The 26966-nt window shown below is 32.4% G+C and overlaps 3 protein-coding genes and 1 long non-coding RNA gene across 22 annotated transcripts in view; 2 read left to right on the forward strand and 2 right to left on the reverse strand.

The window, feature by feature from the left end:
- Window positions 1-121: 121 nt before the first annotated feature.
- LOC145329488 (uncharacterized) lies at window positions 122-11271 on the reverse strand. Of its 19 annotated transcripts, none has more exons than XR_013882933.1 (14): window positions 11202-11265; window positions 10955-11057; window positions 10596-10665; window positions 9330-9395; window positions 8974-9081; window positions 8120-8177; window positions 7881-7934; window positions 6953-7023; window positions 6633-6733; window positions 4988-5026; window positions 4747-4829; window positions 3300-3445; window positions 3153-3170; window positions 122-357 (listed from the first exon to the last, which is right to left on the reverse strand). XR_013882933.1 is itself a non-coding variant. In XM_080173665.1 (13 exons), the coding sequence occupies exons 1-12, from the start codon at window positions 11260-11262 to the stop codon at window positions 3336-3338; spliced, it is 924 nt and encodes a 307-aa protein (XP_080029791.1). In that variant the 5' UTR covers window positions 11263-11265; the 3' UTR covers window positions 122-312; window positions 3300-3335. The 19 variants fall into 19 exon arrangements, 13 of the variants coding, with proteins under 13 accessions (XP_080029791.1, XP_080029790.1, XP_080029788.1 ...); XR_013882934.1 differs by having other exon boundaries at window positions 3296-3445; XR_013882936.1 differs by lacking the exon at window positions 4747-4829.
- On the forward strand, window positions 297-2077 carry LOC145329491 (uncharacterized). Its single transcript, XR_013882941.1, has 2 exons — window positions 297-1760; window positions 1984-2077. It is a non-coding gene; the product is annotated as an uncharacterized LOC145329491 (long non-coding RNA).
- On the reverse strand, window positions 11267-16133 carry LOC145329487 (peptidyl-prolyl cis-trans isomerase-like 4). Its single transcript, XM_080173660.1, has 10 exons — window positions 16001-16133; window positions 15373-15542; window positions 15033-15142; window positions 14601-14719; window positions 14291-14479; window positions 13944-13998; window positions 13529-13613; window positions 13043-13183; window positions 12189-12277; window positions 11267-11746 (listed from the first exon to the last, which is right to left on the reverse strand). Exons 1-10 carry the CDS (start codon window positions 16055-16057, stop codon window positions 11346-11348), a joined length of 1416 nt encoding a protein of 471 aa, XP_080029786.1. The 5' UTR covers window positions 16058-16133; the 3' UTR covers window positions 11267-11345.
- A 9816-nt stretch (window positions 16134-25949) lies between these two features.
- Window positions 25950-26966, forward strand: part of LOC145329492 (uncharacterized) — a 34858-nt gene continuing 33841 nt past the window's right edge. Inside the window, exon 1 of the mRNA XM_080173679.1 lies at window positions 25950-26109. Coding sequence (XP_080029805.1) covers window positions 26063-26109 — 47 coding nt within the window. The 5' untranslated portion in view covers window positions 25950-26062. The remainder of the gene's footprint in view (window positions 26110-26966) is intronic.

Below are 26966 nucleotides of genomic sequence, written 5' to 3' on the forward strand. Positions count from 1 at the left end.
CAAGGATTACTCATGCAAAAGTTTAGATCGAAATTCAAATTCTAAGTGCCATTTGCTCATTGATTACGAGATGGTTGCATTAACCCCCCCCCCTTAATTTAAAAAATGAATTGTATGGATACTAATTTGGACAAAAACAAAAAATTAATACAATAAGTTAATGACATGTTAATTCAACGATAAATTCGTGAAACATTTAAGGCATATGAAATATTTCAATAACAAACAATAAATAAATGATAATGTAAGAATATAACTGAATGTTACAATATTTTTCGAGCAAAAAAAGATCACATTTCACCAGGAGTCGATCTGACAAAACTTAGGATTAAAAAATCTTAATCATAAATTATATTTCTTGTCAGGGAGTAAGGGAGGGGACAATGGGCAATTAATTCAAATTAAGAGTTTTCGCTGAAAGGCCATGAAATCCAGATTTGTCCAGAAAAGGGGGGGGGGGGGTAAAATGTGGTGACTCGTGCAACGACATACCAGCAATTTTATTTTGGATGCTACTCCCTTAGTTTTAGAGATAATTGGGTGAAATCTTTTGGGCTGGGTTACTAATTACCCCAAGTTTTGGTGTCTTTCAAAAAAACGGCGGCGGGTCCGCCACTCCCGCCGTTCGCCGCCATTTTTCGCCGCCGCCAAAAAAAATTTTGTATTGCATTTCTCGCCGAATTAGGCAATTTAGAATCATTTGAGACCATGTTTTTTATTCAAAAATTTTTTCCCTTATAAACAATCCTGCGGGGGGACTAAGTCATTTTTTTCAAATTTTCGTGTACCAAGGTGTATCTTATATTCAGTGCCTCTCCTGTGCTTTTAAAGATATTGAAACAAAATCTTTTTGAGGTAGGTCAGTAAAAAAATATTTTAATAAAAAATGGCGGCGGTACCGCCGCTCCCGCCGTCAACCGCCATTTTCTGCCGCCGCCGCCAAAAAAATTTTTATTGCATTTCTCGCCGAATAAGGCAATTTGGAATCATTTGAGACCATGTTATTTTTTTCAAAATTTTTCCCCTTACAAGCCATCCTGCGGTGGCGGAAAACGGCGGTGGACGGCGGGAGCGGCGGTACTGCCGCCATTTTTTATTCAAATATTTTTGTAATGAATGTTATTATTTAAGGACTTCTGTGATTTCCCCCAAACAAGCAAGTGGATCACGTGCAAAGGAAATTAAGAAGCCTAGAGAAGAAAGAATCTATAGTTTTATCTCTATTGTATTATGTACGTCCTTAGATGGTTTTATAATGTTGGAGTTGTACCAACCAAGCCTTCTTTGTATGTATAGTTTTATCATGTTTTTAATGATAGGGCCTATCAATGTAATTTGATTAGGTTTCCAAGGTTTTATTTTATATTTATATCTAATTCTATTTTCAGACCAATTTCACTGTAAAAAATGTATGTACATCTTATGCTAATCTGTGATGTATTAAAGGTAAATATTTATGTATATTAATAGTATTGACGAGTCAAAGCAACCAAAGATAAAGTGATACGCTCCTAATACGCTCATAACTACGATTATTCTATTCATTATCTAAGAAAGACACGCTCCTAATGATATAGAAATACGTTTGAAGAATGAAAGTTTCATGGCTTTAGCTTATACTGTATTCTCTAGGCCTATGGGGAATGCTGTACACGCTGGATTCACTGACACAAGCAAAACCAAACCGAGAAGAATGCCATGGATTACTCAAAGATTAAGCTGCTTGGGATTGGCCCGTGCTTTACCAACTCTTGCACAATGTAAGATTTTAATATTTTATTTCATTATATTTTTCCATTTTTACAATGCCTTTGTTTTATGGTAACTAATCTTGTAATAATTGGACACTGTAAAAATTAATGTCCACAACTTTTAATGTGAATTGGTCTGATAATTTTGTCCTTATAAAGCTTTTAAGAAATTATTAATAGATTCAAACAAAAAGTAAAGTAAAAGACAATTAATTCTTTCTTTCATTTTCAGGTTTTTAAACCGTTCAAAGTATAACCAAAGCTTTATAAAAGTATTGTACATGAGCTATATGTGAACAGTCTGAAACTGTGTTAAATTTTTCAGAGTGTTAAGTGACTAAATACGGGTTAGTTTGGCCAAAACCCAAAACTGATTTTTTACAGTGAATTGAATCCTAAAGGTGAGAAATAAAATATTTCCCGTACAATTTTCTACTGACCTACCTCAAAAGATTTTGTTTCAATATCTTTAAGAGCTTAGGAGAGGCACTGAATTTAAGATATACCTTAGTAAACGAGAATTTTAAAAAAAATGACGAAGTCCCCCCACTGCACAGGGTTGCTTGTAAGGGGAAAAATTTTTGAAAAATATAACATTGTCTCAAATGATTCCAAATTGCCTAATTCGGCGAGAAATGCAATAAAAAAAGTTTTGGCGGCGGCGGAAAATGGCGGTGGACGGCGTGAGCGGCGGTACCGCCGCCATCTTTTATTCAAATATTTTTTACTGACTTACCTCAAAAGATTTTGTTTCAATATCTTAAAAAGCACAGGAGAGGCACTGAATTTAAGATATATCTTGATAAACGAGAATTTGAAGAAAAAAATGACAGGGTTGGTTATAAGGGGAAAATTTTTTGAAAAAAATAACATGGTCTCAAATGATTCCAAATTGCCTAATTCGGCGAGAAATGCAATAAAAATTTTTTTTTTGTGGCGGCAGAAAAATGGCGGCGAACGGCGGGCCCCGCCGCCGTTTTTTAAAGATACCAAAACTTGGGGTAATTAGTGACCCAGCCCAAAAGATTTACCCCAATTATCTCTAAAACTAAAGGAGTAGCATCCAAAATAAAATTGCTGGTATGTTGTGGCACGAGTCATCACATTTTACCCCCCCCCCCCCCCTTTGAAGAAAATTGTAAAGGTTATTTTAATCAGATTTAGAAAACTTTAAAATAGGAAAAAGTTTTAAGAAAAAAAGCATTCATTTAAAATTAGATTACCAGAACATTGTCCATGGAACTAGTTCACCCCATATTCCTAAATTTTAAAATGCCACTAGAAACAAGAAGGGTGCTTAGATTGTTTATTACACAAATATCACAATAATGTTTTTGCACATTCCCTTTAAGCCTTAGACTCCTGAAAATTGAATATTCGATCCATTGTCCCCTCCCTTACTCCCTGATTTTTTGTACTCTTTGTAAGAAAAATCAATGACAAATATTTTTTACACAAGGGAAACAAAGATAAGACAAAAAACGAAAAGTTAAAGCACACTTTTTATACCTAAATAATAGTAATAACTTTGTCACCAATTTTACCTACCTTACAGTTAACTAATAAAAAAGATTGGCCAATAATTCAACCTTTTTTAATGCCTGTACAAACTAGTGCTGTACAACAAAACATTACAAAAAATGAGATAATGACAATCAGGAGTATATATCCCCAGTGAAGGCCTCCACTTCCACCTGAATAGTAACAGTAATCAAAATGAGGGAACACTTTAGATGTCAGCAAAAATGACAGATGGAAATAATGGACTAAGGGAAACGATCTCGTAATCTACAAAAAGGTACTGTGAATGCAGTGATGTCATACATTGTTTGAGTGAATTAATTATGCTAGCTTACTATAAATAATGTGAAATAAACGAGAAAAAAATTTCCTAACATGGTTTTAGGAGAGAAAAATTAAAAATGTTGGTTAACTATCGTCAAAATAGCATAAAATGTTCTTTTGGGTTCAATTTGTAAAAAGGTGTATGTATATCATAAAAAAATTACCATCAATGCAGCTATAAAATGCAAACATATGTTAATGTTAACCTTACTGATAAATAACTGCAAATTTGGTGAGCGGTCTGCTCACAAGCGCAGATTTAAGCATGCATGATCATGACAAGAACCTTTACCTTTTCTGCCACAACCCCAGTAGGAGGGCCAAGATAGCCCCAAATAAAACCCTCCCCCCCCCCAAAAAAAAAAAATAGCCATGGAGGAGGCTATATTGCAGTCCATTGTCCCAAAGCCCGCCAGAAATTTTGAATGCAAGGAATCCAAACAATTTAGTTTAATTTACAGTTGTTCTTGAGAGGAGATGGTCCTCTCCAAGCTTTGTTGATAAATATTGTAGAGATCTTATGTAGTTTTTGAAAAAATAGTAGTTTTCACTTAGGACAGGATATAGGAAAGGTTATTTACAGTGCAATTCACCCTCAAGTCTGGTTTAAACTTGACAATGCAAAATCTAAAAAAGGTAAGTTTTTGTGTTTCTGCATTAGCTGATATTTTGTCGTGACTTGTTCCACATTTTTATATCTTTATTTCACAGTGGTCCTCAAGGCAAAAGAAGTTTGACAAAAAACACCAGAAAAACGGACTATGTGGCCATCAAATAAATCGCAAGAAGGAACAGCTATGATTATAAGGAAATCAGTTCCTGGCCCCCCAATGGGTATATTTGATGGCCACATAGTCCGTTTTTCTGGTGGTTTTTGTCAAACTTCTTTTGCCTTGAGGACCACTGTGATTTATCAAAATCTTTGTCAAAGTGATTTTTACTGATTATTTATCAATAAGTAAACCTAGTATATTCGCCAAAAATATGCTTGACATCACTGCTGGAAGGTGCATAACGTCAATTGCAAAACCAAATAATCATTGCTATATCGCTTGAAAAAAGTTAAAATTGGAAAGCTAAATTTGACAGGTAATATATCACAATTTGTCACTATTCGGATTTTTTTCGGGAAAAAAGGCATAACAATTACCATAGCTATTGCAGTCAACCTGTTCAGTTGTGTATGGATTTCTGTTTACTTTTGATTTTAGCCAACATTCTTTAGCGTCAATACTAAAATTTAATAATAGTTAATGTCTGTTCTGAGGACGTCCAAGTTTATTACATTATGATATATTTTTTTTGTAAATGTGTGTAAAAATTTATTGTAGAGGGAAAATTTAAAAGCAATAAAGATATGATTAACTTTAAATTGAATGAATAAGAAATACCTTTCAACAACAACATTACTCATAAAGGGATCTTCAACCCTAAAAATTATTCGTATTATCAATAATTTGATAAAATAAAACTGAATTTAGGGGAGGGGCGAGCTGGACTAACAATAACTCAACACATGAAGTATCAGCATCAGGTGTTGGTGTTAAATCAACAAAATTTAAAAGTAACTTTAGGCCTATAAAAGTTTATTCTCAAGGTTTTCTCCATGTCTTGTTGTTTCTTATTAATACACAACAGTGTTAATCACCAGCACTCCTTGCTCAGTGCTCACTTCCCCCCAAATTGGAGGTTGTAGGAAGGTGGGGGTATTATATCTATTTTGTTGTTTATTGGGTATCTAAATTGCAGCTACAATCATAATCAGCTGTTAATCAAAAAGTAATATAGATTGGAGAGTTGAGCCTAGATAGGTATTTATATAGAGTTTTACTATTCCAAAATTTTCTTTCATATTATGAGTAGTAGCCTTAAAAACATACCAAATCTTATTATTAGAAAAAATAGCCTAAAACCACAGGGAGGAAGGAAGAAAACAATAGGCAATTAACTCAATTTAAGAGTTTTTGCTGAAGGGACATAAAAACCAGATTTATCCAGAAAATTTGAAGAAAATTGTAAAGTGTATATGGTTATCTAAACTAGAAAACTCAAAATGAGAAAGAGTTCTAAGAAAAAAAAACATCTACTTATAAATAGGTTTCCAGTACATCACAATGAAGTAAAGTTCTGTAATTCATCACTAGAAAAATTGCTTTATAACTTCTCCATCTCTCTCCAAATTATTAACTTTCACCAAAATTCAAGATTTACACGATGGGTTCTTAGATTGTTTATTACAAAAACATCACAGTACAGTTTCTAGACACTAAATGACATTTCCTTGGAAGAAAATATTTGATAGAATCAGCCGATATAATTTTATACTACATAAATTGTTTGTTTGCTAGAAATTGTGTTAATTATTTGTTTTTTTTTAGTTTTGTCTGCTAGATTCAAAACAAATTCCGCGGCAATTATGTGCTATTACTCAAAGTCCCCAAATTCATTTTAACTTCTTCACGAACACTTTAAGCTGGTACCCAAGGTTTGAGACCCTAAAATATTAAATATACGATCCATTGTCCCATCCCTTTATCCCTGCTAAAACCATCTCAAGACCTATAAGAAGCTTCACTGAAGAGGAGAACCATATCAGTTCATTAGTTAGTGAGATCTTTCACTGTAAAGGAAAACCATATAGGTTCAGAGGTAAACAAGATCCTTCGCTACATACAATACAAGGCTTATATTATATAATTGTTAATATAACCCAATTATAAAAAATCAGCCCTCTCCCTTTTTTTCACCCCTGCCTAAAAGGGGTCTGATTTGGGACAGCTTAAAACTGCCCGCCCAAAACAAATATTGGACCGGACCATCCCTGAGAGACAACCAGGAGGCCTGCAGCATCGGAACCTGGAGTCAAAATCCAATTTTTTTAGTTATAGGGAAACTACATCCTAAAAGCAAACTTTTTTGTCAAATAACCCATCCTCACACTCCTAAGACAGACCTGTTTATGCAAAAGTATCAGAACTTCCCTCCCCCCCCCCCCCCTAATGCTGTAAATAAGAACAATTTAAAAATAACACTTACAAAACTGTGTTAATCCTTTCAGCATATAAAATAGCATGTCCCTCATCATTAAATATGTCATATGAAGCTATTCCAAAGTGTCCCATGTATACATGTTCAATCTAAAACAAGACTTGTTTTAATTATTTATGTTTGTACGACCAGTACTTGTACACTGAAGAATTTATTCTATGTTTAAGGAAAATAATTTAGTTCACTTTTTTATCAGTAATATAATTTATATGCCCCTGGTGCAAAATATTATTCTATAAAAATATTTCCGCCCTAAAATGTATCTTAATTTAAGTATTGATTGCTCACAATTATCTTCAATTACTTACATTTATAAAATTGAACTTAACATTTGATGGAATGCATTCATTACAAGAATCTTCACGCAATGAGGGTGGCCCTAAAAAATCAAAGTTTTTTTTAATTTAGGAATTTTTGGAGCCTTAATTTGAGAAGAAGGTATTAAAGCAAAATTATATAAGTTAGGTATTTTGGGTATGTATGGTCCCTTTTGTAACAATGCCTGATAAAGGGGAGCCCCTTATCATGTGGCAATGTGAATTTTGTGAAAAACAAGAAGGGTTTGAAATCTAAAACCTAGTCTTATAAGTCTGCGGATTTCTTGACCAAAAATACGGATATGAATTTTGGAATAAAACTTCATTTTCGTATTCGATAGGACATGCCAATACGAATACCATAAAGAATGGAAAATAGGGAGTAAATTACTTCATCAGTAAGGTGTTACAATCTATATAGAAACACACTACAACACTCTGGATTATGATTAAGGGGAATGTCACATTAAGTATTGTTTACTTAATCAATAGAACATTTCATTTAACAAACTATACCTTAATTAATTCTTATTGATTACTGTGATATACAAAAAGAATAGGTTGTCCTTCTACCTATTTATACTTGATAGGTATATGAGAACCATTTAACATTTTAGACTTGATACACTTATCACATGAAAATAAGTGAAATTTTTTTTTAAGATAAATAATAAGCATTCAAAATGCTTATAATGGAAGGGGGGGGGGGAGTAGGAAAAGATACTGAAGTTTTCCCCAAATATACCATGAAAATGAGTTGAAGGTAACATTGTTTGTGATAAAAGTAAGCAATAATTCTTCCTCAGGAACTAAATGTTTAAATTTCTGTTCATTAGTAAAAGATACTAAAATGGTATTTTTGACTTCAAAGTTGTCCAAACATGTTATATCACATTAAGTTCAATATAATTTTATTTACCTTTTTTATCATCAACATAGTTCAGACAAGATTTGCTGCAAAAATCAACACCTCCTGAATTAAACAAAAAATCTATTAACCTATAACATTTAAGGATGTTAAAATGGATACTCGGACGTAATTCTGGTAATGAATAATAACAGATGTTACAGGAATCATCATGTGAAGTTTAAAATCTGTAGGACTAATATATAAGACACGAATGAAATAATATTAAATTCTCGTTAATAACCGAATACCTGCCAAAGAAACTGATCTTCCATTATCTGCTCCTCTGATATTTCTAAATGTTATGGTCTAAAAGAAATAAAATTTAGAGAAAGTGAAGGAATTTCGTGAAAAGTAAGAACAACTTGCCGTAAAACAAAATTATTATTAAAAGTAATCGCCATTCCAAAAATCAATATAATACAAATGGCGTTAGAAGCTAAAAAAATATAATTCCTAAAATCTATGTGAGGACTTATTGGCAACAAGGGGGGGGGGGGAGTTTTGACACATTTGCGTAAACGGTGAGTATAGGCTTTATCTTTGGACTGAGAGGATAGGTTATTAGGGATAAAATCATTCTTATATGATGAATTTCCCCCAGATTTAAGATTTTTTGGATAGGCCTCCAGGTTCCGGAGCTCCAGGCCTCCAGGTGGTCTCTGTACAGGTAAAAATGAAAAAAAAAATTTTTTTTTTAAAGTTAAAAATCAACTTATAAAACAAAATATGCATATTTTTTCTTCAAATATGTGAATAATATTAAAAAAGATGCATATTTTGTTTTATAAGTTGACCTGTAACTTTAAAAAATTTTTTTTTTTTTTTCAATTTTACCTGTACAGAGACCACCTGGAGGCCTGGAGCTCCGGAACCTGGAGGCCTATCCAAAAAATCTTAAATCTGGGGGAAATTCATCATATAAGAATGATTTTATCTCTAATAACCTATCCTCTCAGTCCAAAGATAAAGCCTATACTCACCGTTTACGCAAATGTGTCAGAACTTCCCCCCCCCCCCCCTTATGGATTCTAAACTTAGCGTATTATTATAAATCTTATAAAACTGAGAGCTATACGTTAGGTATGCTTTACAAAAAAATTACCAAGTCTCCAGTTTCGGCTCTGCCTCTAAAGTAAGCACTAATTGGATCTGAATCTTCAATAATAATTTCTCTAACGTTTGTCAATCTAGAGGAGGCCAGTTTATCAAGCTAAATAGGTAATAATTTTTAAGTATGAATCTAAAGAATGACAATGAATTTGATTAATATGTTAGATTAACGTAAGAATAAAAAACTTACAACGTATTTAATAAAAAAAAAACCATGAAAGTACAATACAAATAAAACAAACTGAAAGATTAGGTAGATGATTTGACCAGAAAAGCAATAAAAAAAAATTCTTATTTGTGTAGGTAGTCAACATTTTTTCCTTTCGTTTAAATAAACAAAATTCTCACCCCTTTCAAATGGTACAAGTCAATCTCAATTTTAAATGGTTGGTTACAGTTTGACATCCGTATTAACTAAAAATAAATATCTTTGTCAAGTACTAGTGGCTTCATACCTAGCACCAAAAGATGGTTGGAAACGGAGGCAGAACCGCGCTATGTACAGAACCCACAATCTCCAAGACAATTTCTCGCTCAATATGAACAATTATGACAAAATTTTTTTTACTTCATTAAAAGAATATATCTTGGCAGTGGCACTTACAATACCACTTAGAGGCGGCTGCGCTGATATTTCTTTATTTTCAAAAGCAAGATAAACTCATTTGTTTCTAGGTTTGGCGAGATTTTACCGAACAGACAAAAACTTCTTTATATTACAGAAAACAACTACTTGGGTAATTTCTATAAATGTTCAGTGCAATGCTATATATTTACAACTAGTGGCTTCGCCCCTAGCCTCTAGGGGCGAAGCCCCATGAGGTAATGGAAAGTCAACCCTCCAGAATAATCTTATAGTTATATTTTCGAAAAAGTTATTCTTTGCCGAATTACTCTTTGGTAAAATTAAACTCAGGTTGTGCGCCGTATGCACAAAAATTTCAATTCGTAAAAATCAAACCCAGGTTTTTCACCGTATATCTCGTACGGGGTACCTGTATGCGGTGCAAGCTCTGATAGTCCCACTGATTGGACCACATATACACAAAAATTGAAAACTCTCCTCTGTAAATTTATTTAATAGGTACCTATAATTGCAACAACTTTTTAAAGATGTCAATTTTTAAAAGTTACAAAAAGCCCCAAAAAATTTTTTGGTGAATTTTTTTTTTTTTTTTTTGGGGGGGGGGTTCATGGGGGCTTCACCCCATGGTGCAGTGGGGTTCCCCCAACCCAGTTACTGGTTCTTGTTTACAAAAAAAAAAAAAATTGGAAATAGGGATTTTTTTTTTTAAGGGGGTTCGGGTGTCCCACCCTCCTAGAAAAAGCTTAAAACCACCAGAGGACCAGGGTCCAGTAGGTATATTCCCAGAAGAGTAGAGCCCAATTTGTTCAGCAGTTACTGAGATTTTTTGGGGGGGTGGTTTTTTTAGTTTTTTGGGGGGTTGGGGGTGTCCCACCCCCCAGGAAAATAGCTTAAAACCATCACAGGACCAGTAGGTATAATCCCTGAAGAGTAGAGCCCAATCGGTTCAGTGGTTACTGAGATCTTAAGCTTCAGACGGACAGACGGTCAGACGGACAGACATCAAGCTACTTTGTATTATAGATTACCTGTATGTTGAACAGATTTGTTGTATTTTTAAATCGTTTAACAATATCTAAGATCCAGTTATATCCATTCCTAGAATATTTGTTTCTTTTTTTGAGAGGACAACAATATTTTTAACTAAAATATAATTATGTTTAGGGAAATCCAAGGAGAGGAAGTTAATGGGAGACACCATTATTTAGGTTTTTCTAGAGGAATAAATTTCGAGGCTCACTATTTAAACTAATATGTTACCTCCAGAAGTAAATTCTCCCGAAAAGTTGAAATACCTATCTTTTACATTTCTAATTTTCCTCCAACAAAACTCAGACGTCCTCGTTAAAAACTGCAGCTCTTTATAACTATCAATAGATATACATACTGTTTGATGGCTGTGGGTTCATGTGAATGGAGGCAGGAACAAGAGATATTATTTGCTTCAACTTTACATTCAGTTTCTATGGTCGCATATATTTTTCTTTGGCCTAAATGAAATATTGGATCATATCTTTTACATTAAACTACATGCCTACCAGAAAGAGGAACTTTTTTTATTGAATACACAAATCATAGATAAATTGCAATTAATTTCTATAAAATATAAGATGAGTTTCAAAAGAAGACATTACCTTGAACTCCACTGTATAAAAAACTCATAATTATTAATAACAATAACATTGTCTTTAACATTGTATTCTGAAACATATAAAGTTACAATTTAGAAATTATATTTTAAAAAAGGTTCCTTAAGTTCATCTAGACGCTTCAGTTTTCTAAGAATAACTTCTGTCCCTACGCTTTACATTTTCACGTCTTCTATCGCTTGATCTAGATCTTGATTTGTGACCTCTTTTATGCTTATCATTCTGACTTCTTCTGTCATCATGATGTCTTCTTTTCTCAGAATATCTTATTCTGTCTTCATCTATGCTTCTTCGATCATTGCGATCTCTAGATCTAGATCTGCGCCTGTCTCTAGATCTTTCTCTGTAATACTCATTACGCTGTTTGTTGTGATGGTGGGCTTCTCTTGATCTTGATCGTCTTTTTTTTCTGTCCCTTGACCTAGATCTATCTCTGTGTGTTTTTCTAGCTTCCCTGGATTTGGACCTAGCTCGTCGAGCAGCTTCCGGGTTTTTCTTTAGGTCAATTTTCGCCTCTTTTTTACCAGGATCTAAATAAGTTTTCATAATATAACTTAGGTATGTTGAAGGGTTGTATTATATTCTGCACAAGATTCATTTTTTCCCCTGGCTGCAAAATATTTTACCCTCCCCCCTAGTTTTTTTTCTAGGGAGGGGTAAAAAATGGGAAAATGTTTTAGTAATTACCTACCTACTCTTTAATTTATTCACATATTTTTCTGTTTTTTTGCCTTCAAAGAGGGGTGGTTGAAAGAAAAAACTCAAGACTCTAATTTTAGCCTAATAATTAAGAATCCGAATCCGCTATTAAAAAACGGATTCCGGATTCGGATTCTGGATTCAAAAATTGGGCGGATTTAGTATTCTGGATTCCGGATTCGGTTTGCCAACCATAATTATAACCCATGCAATCTCCCATATCAAATTGCCACGAGTTCTCAATACAAAGCTCTTAATTTTATAATTTAAGACCTGCTGCTTTTTCATCCATTACTTCAAGTCTTCCTTTACCCTTCCATCTATATTTAGACACGCTCTGTGAGAAGTCGACATGAATACGTCTAGAATAAAACATAATGATCAAATCTTTTGTAAAAACAAAAAGGGAGGGGTAGGTTTCTGGTAGAATCCGTAAAGGTTATGTGTTATAAGTTAAAAACAGTAGTAGAACGATAAAAATTTATGTTGACTTTTTAAAAAAGTTCTTTTCAATAAGAAATACACATATTTAGTGAAAATTATCGTTCTACTACTATTTTTAAGCCTTAAAACACACACATTTACGGAATCTACCAGAAACCTACCCCTCTCTTTATTAAGATGATTTTGAAAAATTAATCAACTATAATATTTAAATTGTAAAGCAGTTATCAAAAAAGGACCTACCGTGAATAAGATTGCTAACCACTTTCCTAATATCTTTATTCCCTCCCCCAATTTAACAATAATTTCTTATTCAAATGGGTACTGTTCTTTGAGGTGGTTTTATTGCCTTTAAAAATTACTGATATCATAATTGCCTTTCTCATTTCTGAGTGTATCAAATAAAGAAGGGGGGGGGGGGGGGGGATATGCAACCATCTCGTAATCAATGCGCAAATGGTACTTAGAATCTGAATTTCAGGATGAAATTTGAAATGAGTAATATAATCCTTGATAGGTATATTTTCCCTAAATCGAATAAAAAGTTGGTAGCGTAACGGCTGGCAGCAAATCCATCAGTAATTACGTAGGAATCAACTTTTTGAATGATAATTGTACATTATTTAGTATTAAAATGATACTCTTGGCATTTTATAGCTTTTTTTAAAAGTAACTATGTTTACCTGTCGTCAATAAGAACATTATCCATCTTGAAATAAGCTTGTTCACATGCAGACTGTTCCTCAAACTCAATGAAGGCATATTGAAGGGAATCTCCAGTTTTCCGATCTCTGATAACTTCACAACACTTTACTTTACCAAATCTGAATTAAAATTAATTCAATCAGAAATATTTATCACAAAACTCTATTGAATTTGAATTTAAATTATCTAAATTAGAAATATTTAGGTATATATTAAATGTATTCGGAAAATGTAAAATAAAAATAAAGGTGAAGGGATAAAATCCATATATTTTTAGTATCTTCAAACACCAAACATAAAAAAGAAGTGCATTTGAGGTATTTCAATTTTACAGAGTTATTATTTCAACAGATCAGAAGTGATAGATAGTTAGAAGATCAGAGCAACAATGCAAGATACCTACCTAATTTGGCTTTTAATTCGTAAAATCAGACAGACAATAATTTTAAAATTATTGATATTACCTTGAAAATATAATTTCCAAATCATCGTCATTTGTAACAGGATTCAGTTTACACACAAAGAGGACATTTTCAGGAGGTGCAACATCTATTTCAATTTAGTTATGCATTATATTATTTTTTGTAGATTATAAGCAAAGTTTAGGTATGAAATAAAGATAATCAAATAAAAGAAAATATTTTTACACGCGCCGCTATTAGGTTTAGGTACCTACAGAATTTGTGAGTTTAAAAGTTAGTATTTTAATTTTTTTAAACCAGGCTTTAACTGTATTATTTTCCTTATGTATATATATAATTGTTAGCAATTATATGGAAACGAAGACTATGAGAATACCATTAATTTTCGAAGAAAGGTGAAAGGATACTTCTATGCAACATTTTTTTGGGATAAAATAATAATTAAACAAATACATTCCTGCGTCTGGCAAATCTCCAACCATTTCCAGAATAGTTGCTCGTGCTTTCTCTTCCTAATTAAAATTAAAACTAGAAAAAAAACACTAATAAAAATTTATATACAGGTAAATTTCACATATATATTACCTTTGCATCAAAAAAAGAATTTTCTATCACACCTAATCCAAACGGGCAAGATTTTAATTAACATAGAAATTCCCAATCAGCTGATTACACCTACTTAACTTTATTATCGGTGGTAACTAAGATACACCCGACTAATTAATCTTTTATTGGAGAATTAACGTGTTATTGAAATAACATATGATTAACACATATCTATTTGTAATGGGGTGAACTGTTTACCTTGGCAGCCAACATTTCATTGATTTCAGATTCAGATTTACCAGCATAATCATTAATATCCTCGTCTGCACCAATTCTTGAGCTGGTTAGAATTTCTTTGCTTGGCTCTGGAGAATCTGCCCTGGCCTCAAATCCTGGTGGGTCGTCGTAGGGATCGTGTAATATCACTGTGTGAGTGATCCTAATATCCTAAAAAAAGAAAATTACTAATTCATTAAAATTTGAATGCATATCTTTCATGTATAAGTGTCTATAAGTGATTATTAAATATTTTAAATACCTAATGTTAGATAGAAAGAAAATAACAAACCTGATAAGGCTTATTTGCGCCATCACAAATAGTGCTATTGAGCTTGTCAATGGTGTCCCAGCCCTCCACTACTTCACCAAACACACAATGCTCTCCATCCAAATAATCCAAATCATCTCCTAATTAAACGAGAATACATAGCAAGTAGAGTACGACATTAGCTACGGAACTTTTTTTTTACAGGTTACTCAACCAACATATTTCCAAATTTCGTTTTATAGATGTCTTTTTTATTATTGAATTAAAGCCATAAAAAAAATTTATAATAGAACTAACACTTACTCATAAGTTCTTTAAATAATTAGAAATATTGAAATAATTATAATGTAGAAAAATAACGCTTCTATCTTGATCATGATAACCTACATGTTTAATTCAATTATTGTTTTGTTCCAAAAAGTATTATAGCTTAATCGCATTAAACTAACCTACCTAAGGTTATAAAGAATTGAGATCCCAACATTCCATTTCCATAATTAACCATGGATATCAATCCTTTCTTTGTGTGCTTGATTCTTGGGTTAGTTTCAGCCTCATAGAACCTGTCAAAAGTTTCGATCTTTTCGATAGGAAAAACTTCCATTAAAGTAAAAAAATTATAATAGCCTGATTTTATACATACTTAAATATATATTAACGACTAGCATTGAAATTTTGTATTATTACATTAAGTAATATAAATTGAAAAAATTAAGGCTGTTATGAATGTTATTAATATTTGTTATTGGAGTATGAAAAGACACAATGCAAACTGTACTTTAAAAATAATTACCTTGCTTGATGTCCATATACTTCTCCATAAATAGAATCTCCACCTTTGCCAATCCCATCAGGATCTCCAGTTTGAGCTATAAAATCTGGTTGAACCATGTGAAATAAGTTCAGATTGTATCTTTTCATTTTGCATAACTTTATAAAGTTTAAGCAAGATTTGGGACGCTCCTACAATATAAACACATCTTATTAAAAAAATTGTTATTGTGAAACAAAAAAAATGTATGGCAGAATTTTCAAGATTGATCCATTCTTCAAACGTTAAAAATCTAGAATTTTAGTCAACTGTAATAGGAATTAGATTAATAATATACTGTTTAAGCAGGTTTAGAACATTCTTAAAAAAAGACAGATGTTTCTATATTATCAAAAGTTTAGGCTATTTTCAGTTCTACCTCGACCGGCCTATTGAAAGTAACATTTCTTAATCATCCAGATCATCTAACAGAAAAAAAACAGAAATTTGTTGACCTCACTATGGATCTAAACTGAATAAGTTATTTCTTGTGGCCTTATTAAGTTATTATCAATATTTATTCCCGCACACACTTGTATATTACTGCTGTCAAACATGAATGTTGAAGCTGGTGTAAGATTATCTAAAACAACAAAAATATTTGAAGAACCTTGGTATATAAATCAACTGTAACATCTCCCAGAGTTGTCTCGATAACTACCGACATTTTACATACAATATCTAACAAATATAATAATAAAATTATGTAATCAAATTCGATCAAAAGTTTATAAATTACCTATCTAGAAATGAATATAAAAAACCTATAAAAATTCAAAAGAAAATTAATATACCTACCTATCAAATATTACAGTAAATAATTAAAAACAAAACGATTACAATAGAATTTTAGAATTTAGAAACCAATACCTAAAGCTTTGTTTACAATTCAAATGTGCAGAAACTGCAGCTCCCAGCTGATCGGAAAATAAAGACAAAATCTTCCTACACTTTTTCTCCTTCATTTTTTTCCTTTCTTATTCTACGAATTTAAAGTTAATAAAAAAAGTCGCTTATAATTTCAATACATATTTACGTAGATATAAAAATAAACGAAACATTATATTTGTGAAGGGTTAAATATTATAATGTTATAAGAGAAAATTATTACAACATGAAACGTTGTATATTAGTGTTTTGTCAAAGACGACATTTAATATTTCAATAACTACTGATATGATTGGGTGGTTTAGTACCTTTATTGGTGGTTTAAAGGAATGTACATATTACCTTTATTTTTAAAGGCTATTTTATTTTAAATAAATTTAGGCTATTTCTCCCTAACTTTTGAATACAGAGCTGTTCCGTTTTATTCGGTGGCGTGCGAAGCACTTTGTCGGGGGGGGGGGGGGGGGGGGGCATTTTGATTATATATACTAATTTTAAATAAGGGCATTTTAAGGGTTGGGATTATTCTATTATGGGCCTTCTAGTCCTTATCCCTTCAGGCATTTTGAAGATTTTGTAAAATTTTGCCCCCCCCCCCCCCCTAAATCAAAGCAATGATAGTTTTAGTTTATAGTATTTTTCAAAACATACTCAAAATCGTAAACGATGGGTGATTTCGTAGAGAAATGTTACTGTTTTCAATATTTTCAAAATACTAAAATAACCCTAAAAATATACAAATTCCCCGATATATTCAAACGACCGGAAATTGAGACTTCACACCTCTGTTAACATTTTCATACGGAGAGAAGGGGTCAACTTATGCTAGATTTGGGATGTATTTGTAAAATACTACATATGTTCACATATCTTTACGGTCAAACATTGTCAGAAAATCATAAAAATTCCGGAAAATATTAACATACGAAGAAGGTTTATGACCTCACTAGAATTTTATGACTTGGAATAATAGAGGTTTGGTGAATAGTTTTTTTTTATAGCATCACGCAATCTCGTAGCCAGATTATCAAGATAGTTAATCTTAGTTCTTATTGCTAATTTCGCTTGTTTTTTTATTTCCATTTTGGCAGCATTTCATGCTTAATAAACCAACCAATCACAATTAAAGAAAAAAAGTCTCCAAAGTTGTTATTGCTAATTTATCTTTTGACTTTTCCAGTTACTTTATGTTCTGTTGTGTTTGTCAGTTCAAATAAAGAAATAGGATTTTGTAGATTTATTAATTATGTATTATTTTTTAAAAATGTTATGTAACCCCCCCCCCCCCCCCCCCCCCAATCATATTTCTTAAAATATCTTATACGTGAGTCACACACAAAGTAGAGAAACAGGTGCATATATATTGTTAATGAATTCTGGCGTGGGGGGGGGGGGGGTTACAATGATGCATCAGATTCAGAAGTAGCTAATATACCAACCAAAGGTTTTTTTATAATATCTATATGTGATACTTAATTTTTCAAAATATTGCTTGACTTTGGTGTATCAATGATCAGAAATAGCTATTTATTTATCTAATATACCAAACAAAATTTTTTTTTATAATAATTAATATAATATCTATATCAGTTACTTAAGTTCTCAAATTTAAAATATAGCTTGAATTTTCTAAAGAATAATTCTTACAACATTTCTGTACGAACACCTTGGCTGACTGTAATATCATGTTACCAGTTACTTACCACCACCCCCCCCCCCCCATATTCCGAGGGTTAATCCCCATAAATCATACATTTAAATAAATACAGGAGACTTTATAATAATAATACTCGAGTCCCCTCCCTCCTCTTTACTACTTACTAGTAATATAAATAAAGACATCTTCTTAGCTTTAACTTTACCAATTCCGAGCCTAACCAAGGAGAGCGCAAAATCTGTCGGACGACACGAAACAAACAGACCAATGAGAGTTCGAGTTGGGTGGGTTAGCGGAGATTGTTAAATAACAAATTAGCTGTAATAAATAATAGGTTTATTTCATATTGTTCAAACAAAATTGAAAATACAAATACAATACATTATTATGATCCTGTTACTTTCAATTGTATTAATAAGTTTATTTCATTTTATTATTCTTTCATACAAAAAATACAATATTTTGCTAAATGATTGATCTCAAAACAATCTTCATCATGGCTTAACTTAAAAAATGCGTGAGGTTTGATTTGGGAACCAAATCATTGAAGCCTAGGAACATTAGTTCCTTAACCAGATGGCCCTTTAGGTTATACCTCCTTTCGCTGAAAAGCAATTTAATATAATACTTACTTATAATTTTGATTATACTTATACATTTATGCTTATGTTAATGTTTGATTGTACTACCATTTCGCTTTTATGGATGTTGTGATCCTTGTTGATATAATTAAACCTTAAAAATATTCCTCACCCCCCCCCCCCTTCATATTTATATTTGACTTACAACTTTGGATGGAAGAAAATAATACCCTTTAGGATTTAACTTTCACTTGACCTATATTGAACTCCCCCCCCCCCCCCCCATCTCTTTTAGCAAAAGTTGACCGATGATCATTCATCATATATCATACATCATAATAGGGGGAGGGGAGGGATCTTTTACTTACAACGAGACTTAAATAAATATAAGAAGAGTATAAGTATTTAGAAAGAAATAACATCCTATTATATAAAGAAGTTGGAGTTTTTTGTCTTAAGCTTTAGATTTCAATAACTGCTAAACAGATTGGGTTCTCTATTCTAGGTAAGCTTCACATAATTTTTGTGATGGTTTTATGCTGTTATATTTTCATATTTAAGGTTTATGATGGTTTTAAGCTATTCTTTAGTTCTTTTTTTGCCCCTTCGAATAAAGAGCCTCTAGATGCTAGGGGCGTAGCTGCTAGTATACATATAATAGGATACTAGTTCAGATATTTTTTAAGCTACTGACCAAAAAAAAAACAAAAATAACAACACAGCACAAATTTTGCCGTTGAATGTGTGCGTCTGTTTTGATCTAGCTGAACTTTACAGGTTAGCTTCTAATAGGTAAAACCCTCTCAATATTTTTTAACATTCTTACATAAAGATCATAACAGAAATTCTTTACTGTCCCCAGGGAGGAGGGTGTATTAGACTGTAAATTAAATTGGTACCCAAAGTTTTAAAATTACTTTATTTTATTGGTTGGCGCAAAACTTTGGGTACTTTTATTGTATTTTCATTGGTTGGTTTAAGACTATCAGTGTCCACACTTTTCAACCAATAATCTTAATCTACATATGGGGTAATTTTGTTTATCATTACTGGGGATGTACCAGGGGCATCCAAGCTTATTTTTTTTTTGGGGGGGGGGGAGGGTAAATATTTTTTTTAATGGGAGGTTATTTTTAACATATGGTTTTGTTTTCAATTCTAAATATACTACAAACTACGCTTGAAGTTAACCAGTATTTCTTGTAAAAAAAAGTAACAGGATGTCTTTATAACTTATTGTTTCTTTGGATCGATATGATTTTAACCCTATTTTATGGGGGGGGGGGGGGGGTTGAAAATGTATGAAATCTGAGTACTAAGCTTATTGAACTAGCAGAGTCACGGAGGGGGTGGACATTGGACTGTAAATTATATTAGCTTAAAAACTTTGGGTATAAAATGTATTTATCAACTCTGTGATCGTTGCTTAAAGATTATGTGACAATTGTATTATAAACGGCTTTCAGCGGATATAGAATGTACAATTATAAGATTAAAACCAGTTTTTTTGGCCCCGAGGTGCCGAAGAAAAAAACTAATTCTATATTCTAATCTCCCTCCCCCCCCCCCCCCATAAAAAAAGTTGCTCTTAAGAATTCATTTGTAGTTCAGGAAGGGAGCAGAGAAAATAAGAACGGCTTGTTTTTTTCCTATGCCTTGTAAAGTAAATCATATTCAATTGAATATGGGAGGGGGGGGGGGGTTAAAAAACCCTGTGAACACACCCCACCCCCCATAATCCTATACAATAGGAAGTTTAAATATGAGCATTTATAGAAACAACAAGGATGACAACATCCATAAAAGCGAAGCGCTGAACTGGTAGGACAAACGGACATTAACACTTGTATAGTGTCAAAATTGAATAATCAGATTATAAATGTATAAGAGTCGATGTAAAATTGATTATAGAGTTGCTACGCTTTCTAAATCTTACCTAATTACTGCAGGAATCACTATGCAAAGTTTGAAATCGATAGGACAGTTCTAACATGCCTAAATTAACGAAAAAAGCTATCTGTTACGGACGGACATACGGAGTGACGGACGGACGTATGGACGGACCGACCCTAATTATAGAAAAGCTTCGCTTTTAAAAATTAACTTTTATGTGAGACAATGTTAGATATACCTTTGTAAGAATGTGTTTCTAAGGACCAATTTTTAAAAGCGAAGCTTTTCTATAATCAAGGCCGCTCCGTCCTTTACTGATATCTCTTATCATAATTTTCTTTTCTATAATTGGGGTTGGTTGCACGTCCGTCCGTCTGTACATCTGGAACTGATAGATTTTTTAGAATTTAGGCATGTTAGTATTGTTCTATTGTACAATTTAGAAAGCATAGCAACTCCAAATATTCACTTATAATTTTGTTTTTACTTAAACATTTATATTCTGATTATTCAGATATAACAACAGACAAAATACAAGTGTTAATGTTTGTTTGTACTACTATTTTGCTTTTAAGGAAGTTATCATCCTTGTTTTTTATCTCTCATTTTATTCTTAATCCTCTCCCTCTCCCATATGTTGACCCGTTTAAGATGACCCCTTCTTAAGTTACAGTGGAGTATTATCATTAGAACCTCATAAAAAGGAGGGAAATTTTAACTGAAGATAAATTTTTTTTCTGCAGTGCCGCTACTTTACAAATACGAACTGTAAAATTACAAGTCAAACAAGATAAAGTGGTTCTTTGACAATCACTATTTAATCTGGACAACATTTTGCTTCAGTAAACAATGTTTATACTTTATAATGACGTGCATATTCAGTAAATATTAAGTAAAAAAACCTTTCAGTGTTAAAAATCTTATCTATTATACAAATTTTATATCCATTTAAATTTTTTCATGTACATTTCAACAAAAAAAAACTTTAGCTAGAAAATTTTTTTTGTAATATGCGAAGGTTCCGTGATCATATGAACATGCTAATTTATTTGAGAAATCCAATATTTTTTAAAAAACTCAAATTGCCCAATAAAATTAAACGGTCTAGCTAAGTTTTTGAAAGGGATAATTAGTGATTTACAACGATATCCTGGCCGTATGAAAATGTATAGCTATTTCAATATTTATCAAATACCTATTTAACCCCTTTCTTTCACACGTTTAACCCCCAGTATGAAAATTAGGGAATTTAGCAATATTTGGCACCAATTTTAATATTTTGAAGCCGTAAATTAGTTTTTGAAACTAACGATATGACTGAATCAAAGTGCCCCGGGGGTGCACTTTGCTTTAGGGGGGGGCATTTTCATTATATATACTAATTTTAAATAAGGGCGTTTTAAGGGGTGGGATTATTTGATTATGGGCCTTCTAGTCCTTATCCCTTCTTCCCCATCCCTTCCCCCATCCCTATTTCCCGTTTATATCCCCTATCTCTCCCCCCCCATCTCTTCTCCCCCATCCCTTCTCCCCATCCTGTAATGACCGAAGGGAAGGGAGCTAGAAAGCATCTTCGAAAAAAAAGTACAGAATATAATTTAACCTCCCCCCCCCCCCTACCACCAAAAAACATTTTTTATGGGTGGAAGGGGATGTTATAAAATCTCAGCAGGAAGGATGAATAACCCCATAAAAAAAATTTTTTGGGGGGGGAGATAAAAACACTTATTTTGGAAATAATTTAACAAAACTTAACCTAATATGTAAAACTGATTTAAAATATTTCTTTATTGTATGACAACAAGGATGACAACATCTTTAAGTAGCAAAGCACAAAAAATCATTAATAAGAATACAGACAAGTAGATTTAAAGAGCATCTGTTTAAATAAATATATATTCTAGGTAGAAAAAGTCACAAATCCTTTTTCCTGCATATTGTGTGATGACAGTGAAAGTAAATTACATACTAGATACTCGAGACAGCGAAAAATTTTATTTTTTTTAATATTATAATCCACAAAAAAATTTCTTGTACCATAAAAACCAAAGATATAAAGAACTATGTAAAAAATATAAAAAATTACTTGTCCTTTCATCTACAGATATAAAAATCTCTTAGAAATATGAAAAACTTTGGGGTATAGTCTCTTTTGTCGCAACACCTCTTAAGGGGCATTTCGTCGTATTTTCATAGTAGCTTTTAGTAGGTTATTCTAGGTTAAGTTAGGTCAGGTAATTTCCCCGCAGGATTAGGCAATTGGCCCCGCAAGAGCTATAAATAGGGGAAAAGCTACTGTGAAAATACGATGAAATGCACCTTAAGAGGCAATGTCACAAAAGGGACTATACCCGAAATTTAAAGATACAAAAATAGCCAAAAAACGTCCTAAAAAGCAGTTCTATGAATTTTTAATAGTTAATTATACTCCATAATGATGGGAATGTTAACATTAAGTTTTAGCCTTCTATCTTTAATTGCAGTTGAAAAAATCACATTTCCCCCTTATCATTACGTACTGTCAGCCATAGTGAATTAAAGAGAAGCTAAAAAGTTATATCAACATATCCTACTCTCTTTAAATGGCACTTTAAATTTCTGTTAATTTTTCATTAAGTGGTGTTTCCAAGGATTTATAAGGGCGGTGCATGAAGCGCACCTAAAAATATTTACTCCCCCTTTGAACTAAAATTAATTAAAGACAACAAGAGTGGCGTATTTTATCAAGTTAGGAATATAGAGTGTAGTTAGTTTTAAAGGTTTTTAATGAAAATTGCCATAAAAAACATGTCTTTTTGTAAGGGTATGTAAACAAAAAAAATGATAAACTTATCCTGAAAATAATATGACATCATATATAGTTATTCATTTAGACAGACATACAGTGTTGAGAAAAAGGCTTAGATAAATATCAACGCTGTTTCTTTTTTATATAAAATAACTTTTTGATTAAATATTTGTTGTTTACAAATGTTTTTATAGAAATAAAAATAAAATATACAATGCATGTAATAAAAAGCAGAAACCATTTGGAAGTGGCGAAGGGCAATTTTTTTTCTTCAAATATGCAGGGAAGGAGGGGTTTTTGGGCTATTTATTACACTAATCCCAAATAATTCATATAAAATTTTCTTATTCGTTGGCTCAACAACTTTGGGGACTTTAATGGAATTTTGATTGGTTGGTTAATATAGTCGAGTTTCCATACATTTCATCCACTAATTGTAATCTATATAAGGGGTAATTTTGTGTATCATCATTGGGGATGTACAAAATTTCTTTGGTAAAAAGTTTATATTATACCAAATAGAATACTTCCTATTACCTTGTTTGTTATGTTCAGTAAAAAAGATTATAACCTAATTTCTACACTAATTTAAAAATTTGGTAAGGTTAAATGATAACTGTCTGTTTGGTGCGAAGGGCCAAAAATTTTTTTGTTAAGTATTTCTTGATCTTTTTTTTGGAAACTGGGATAGTTTTGCTTTTTGTAGGGTAGGGGGCAAAAAGGGGCATTTTTGTTGACCAGGGGGGGGCAAAATGGGGCATTTTTCAACATTTAGGGGGGGGGGGCAGGGGGGCGGTGGCTAGGGGGGGGCAGGGGGGGGCGTTTTGGTTGCTAGGGGGGGGGGCGATTGCCCCAAATGCCCCCTTCGGTTCGCACGCCACTGATTTCGCCATGGAATCGCCATCGATCTCATGCAATTTATGTACGGAGTCTCATGCTTCCACCAATCCCCTTCGCAATGAATTATTTTTTTGGCGATAAACCTTGGAAAATCGTCCTTTCAAGCAAAAGGTAGCATGCGAGTTTGCCATTGATATCATAGCAGAGTATGGGGCGAAGTAGCACAATAGTAGCATAAATTAAAAGAGAGAGCAAGAGAGAGAGAGAGATAGGATAAAAATAGAAAAAGTGAGAAAAAAGAGCTGAGAGGCTTTTATACTTTAGAAAGAACCAAATAGAGAGCAGCATTACTTTAATTTATGCTACTTTCAAGCAAAAGGTAGCATGCGAGTTCGCCATCGATATCGTAGCAGAGTTTCGTGCGGATGCAAAGGAGTAAATACTACTAGTATACAATATAGCAGTAGAGAAAATTACATTTCCTTCACAACGTTACGGACTAAATGATGGACGGAGGGACACACAGACAAAAACTACTTCTTTGTAAATTAAAACAAAAAATGCTATAACTTTGTACGAGGTAATCCTATTTGTATCAAGACTATTTTGTCGTCTGAATCTTTAGATTTCTTTTAAAATATTTATGTTTTGTCAAAGAACGTGTCCGAACTTTTGTAATTAAAAAAAAAAATAGTTTGTCGGTGCTTTTAGTAAGTAGTAGATGTAAAATGATCCATAGAATTTATATATGCAATCGTTTTTTTGTAGACCTCTTATTCTTAAAGAAATAAAATTTTTCATAATTAAGTTGGTTTTAAGGTTTTAAAACGCAACAATTAACAAGAAAATTGCTATTATGAACAAAAATCTTTAATTTGACACCTTACTTTATGAATTCCGTTGAGTAATTTTTGAAAAAATCTATTTTGTTGAAGTACGGTGAATCAAATCTTTGAACTTTGGGAGCTCGTCACGGATGGGTTAAAACAAAATCACAAAAGTTAGGACACGTTCTTTGAAAAAATATAAATATTTAAAAAGATTCAGATAAAATGTTAGTATGATTTAATGCTATTTTTCTTCTATTTCCTACCCAGCTTTTTCTATAGAGTCCCCTAGATGCTAGGGTGCTGTCGCTATTAATTTGTAAAATAATAGAGATCTATTTGTAAAGTAGAAAGTGTAGGCGTGTATGTGAAAGGACCCAAAGATTTTGTTGTACTGTCCATTAAACAATTTTCCGGGAAGTTTAAAATTAAAATTAAATATGAGGTGGGTTTTCCATTTTCCACCACCTAAAAATTTTTTTTTTACTTTTTCTTTAAAATCTAAAATAAGAAATTGGGTTATCAAATTCGACTCCCCCCTCCTCCAAGTGCCCCCTAAAGGCCTCTAGGGGTGTAGCCGCTAGTATAACATAAATTCATATATAGTAAAACCCATTCCATGATCCAGTTATTATTCTGCAGTTTTTTTCTTCCTCCAGGTGTTAATCCGTAACTCTGCATGTAGGGTAAATGTGATTTTCTATTCAAGAAAGACAAATGAAATTTTTGGTGAAGAATTCATGTACCGATCATCAACACTTATATAATTTACATGTTGGTCCGTCAGTCTGTCAATCATGCTTCAAACAGAATAAATCCCTTTTCTCTAAAGGTTTAGTGTTTTTTTATCATATATCGAATATACTCTCTATTTCTTTTTTATGAAAACTGAACATCTACTTGTTTTTGTGCGTCACTGCTTGTATGGATGCTTTCCATCCTTGTTAATTTAGAATTACTAAGCTCTAATAGCAATATGTAGTAATAGCAAGTATGATAAATTGTTTCCTTCATTATGTTGCATGATATTTCTCAACTATTTTATGCTATAAATACATTTAATATTTCCCCAAATGTAAGGATTTGTATTGCGTTAACTTTTATATTAGTCATATTAACTCCGTGCTTGTAAATACACTCTTGGGACAATTTTGGGGAATTTATATATATACATTGAATTAACAATTTCAACACTTAGATGGCACTTGAGAAGGCTGGCACTGATTCAAAACTTTCGAGATTTTGGTAATTTTTTTTATAACATTTATAATGGATATTGTGTTCGTCTGTCGATTAACTCAAAAAGGCTTCGAAATGATTTATGCCTAAGAATGATCATCGGTACTAGGTATGGCGATGGGAGGGAGGACGAATGTATATTATTCAATATACAAAACCATGTGTTGGTCGTTTATATACAATGCACATTGGGGCAAATCAATCAAAAAGGGGATTTAATTATTTAGTACCCTTAAAATTCATCCCACAAAAATTTCATTTAATACTTTTTTGTAGGCAATTTAACAACGAACAAATTTGCTTTTATGTTTTTTTCTGTCATTTGAAAGGAACATGGAGATAAAGGTCATTTAATGAAGGTAGATGGAAAATTACCAGATTAACCCCTCCCCAAAAATAGCGCCCCCTTACCCTACCCATCTATCTATTAATCTATCTATCCATCCGTCTATCTATCCATCTATCTATCCATCTATCTATCAATCTATCTATCCATCTATCTATTCATCTATCTATCCATCAATCTATCTATCCATCTATCTATCCATCTATCTATCTATCCCTCTATCTATCTATCCATCTATCTATCTATCCATATATCTATCCATCTATATATCCATCTATATATCCATCTATCTCTCCATCTATCTATCCATCTATCTATCCATCTAATTATCCATCTATCTATCCATATATCTTACCATCTATCTATCCATCTATTTATTCATCTATCTATTCATCTATCTATACATATATATATCCATCTATCTATCCATCTATCTATCCATCTATCTATCCATCTATCTATCCATCTATCTATCCATCAATCTATCCATCTATCTTTCCATCTATCTATCCATCTA

The sequence above is a fragment of the Acartia tonsa genome, chromosome 10 (assembly GCF_053477335.1).
Source record: "Acartia tonsa isolate MP-2025a chromosome 10, ASM5347733v1, whole genome shotgun sequence".
Taxonomy (NCBI): domain Eukaryota; kingdom Metazoa; phylum Arthropoda; class Copepoda; order Calanoida; family Acartiidae; genus Acartia; species Acartia tonsa.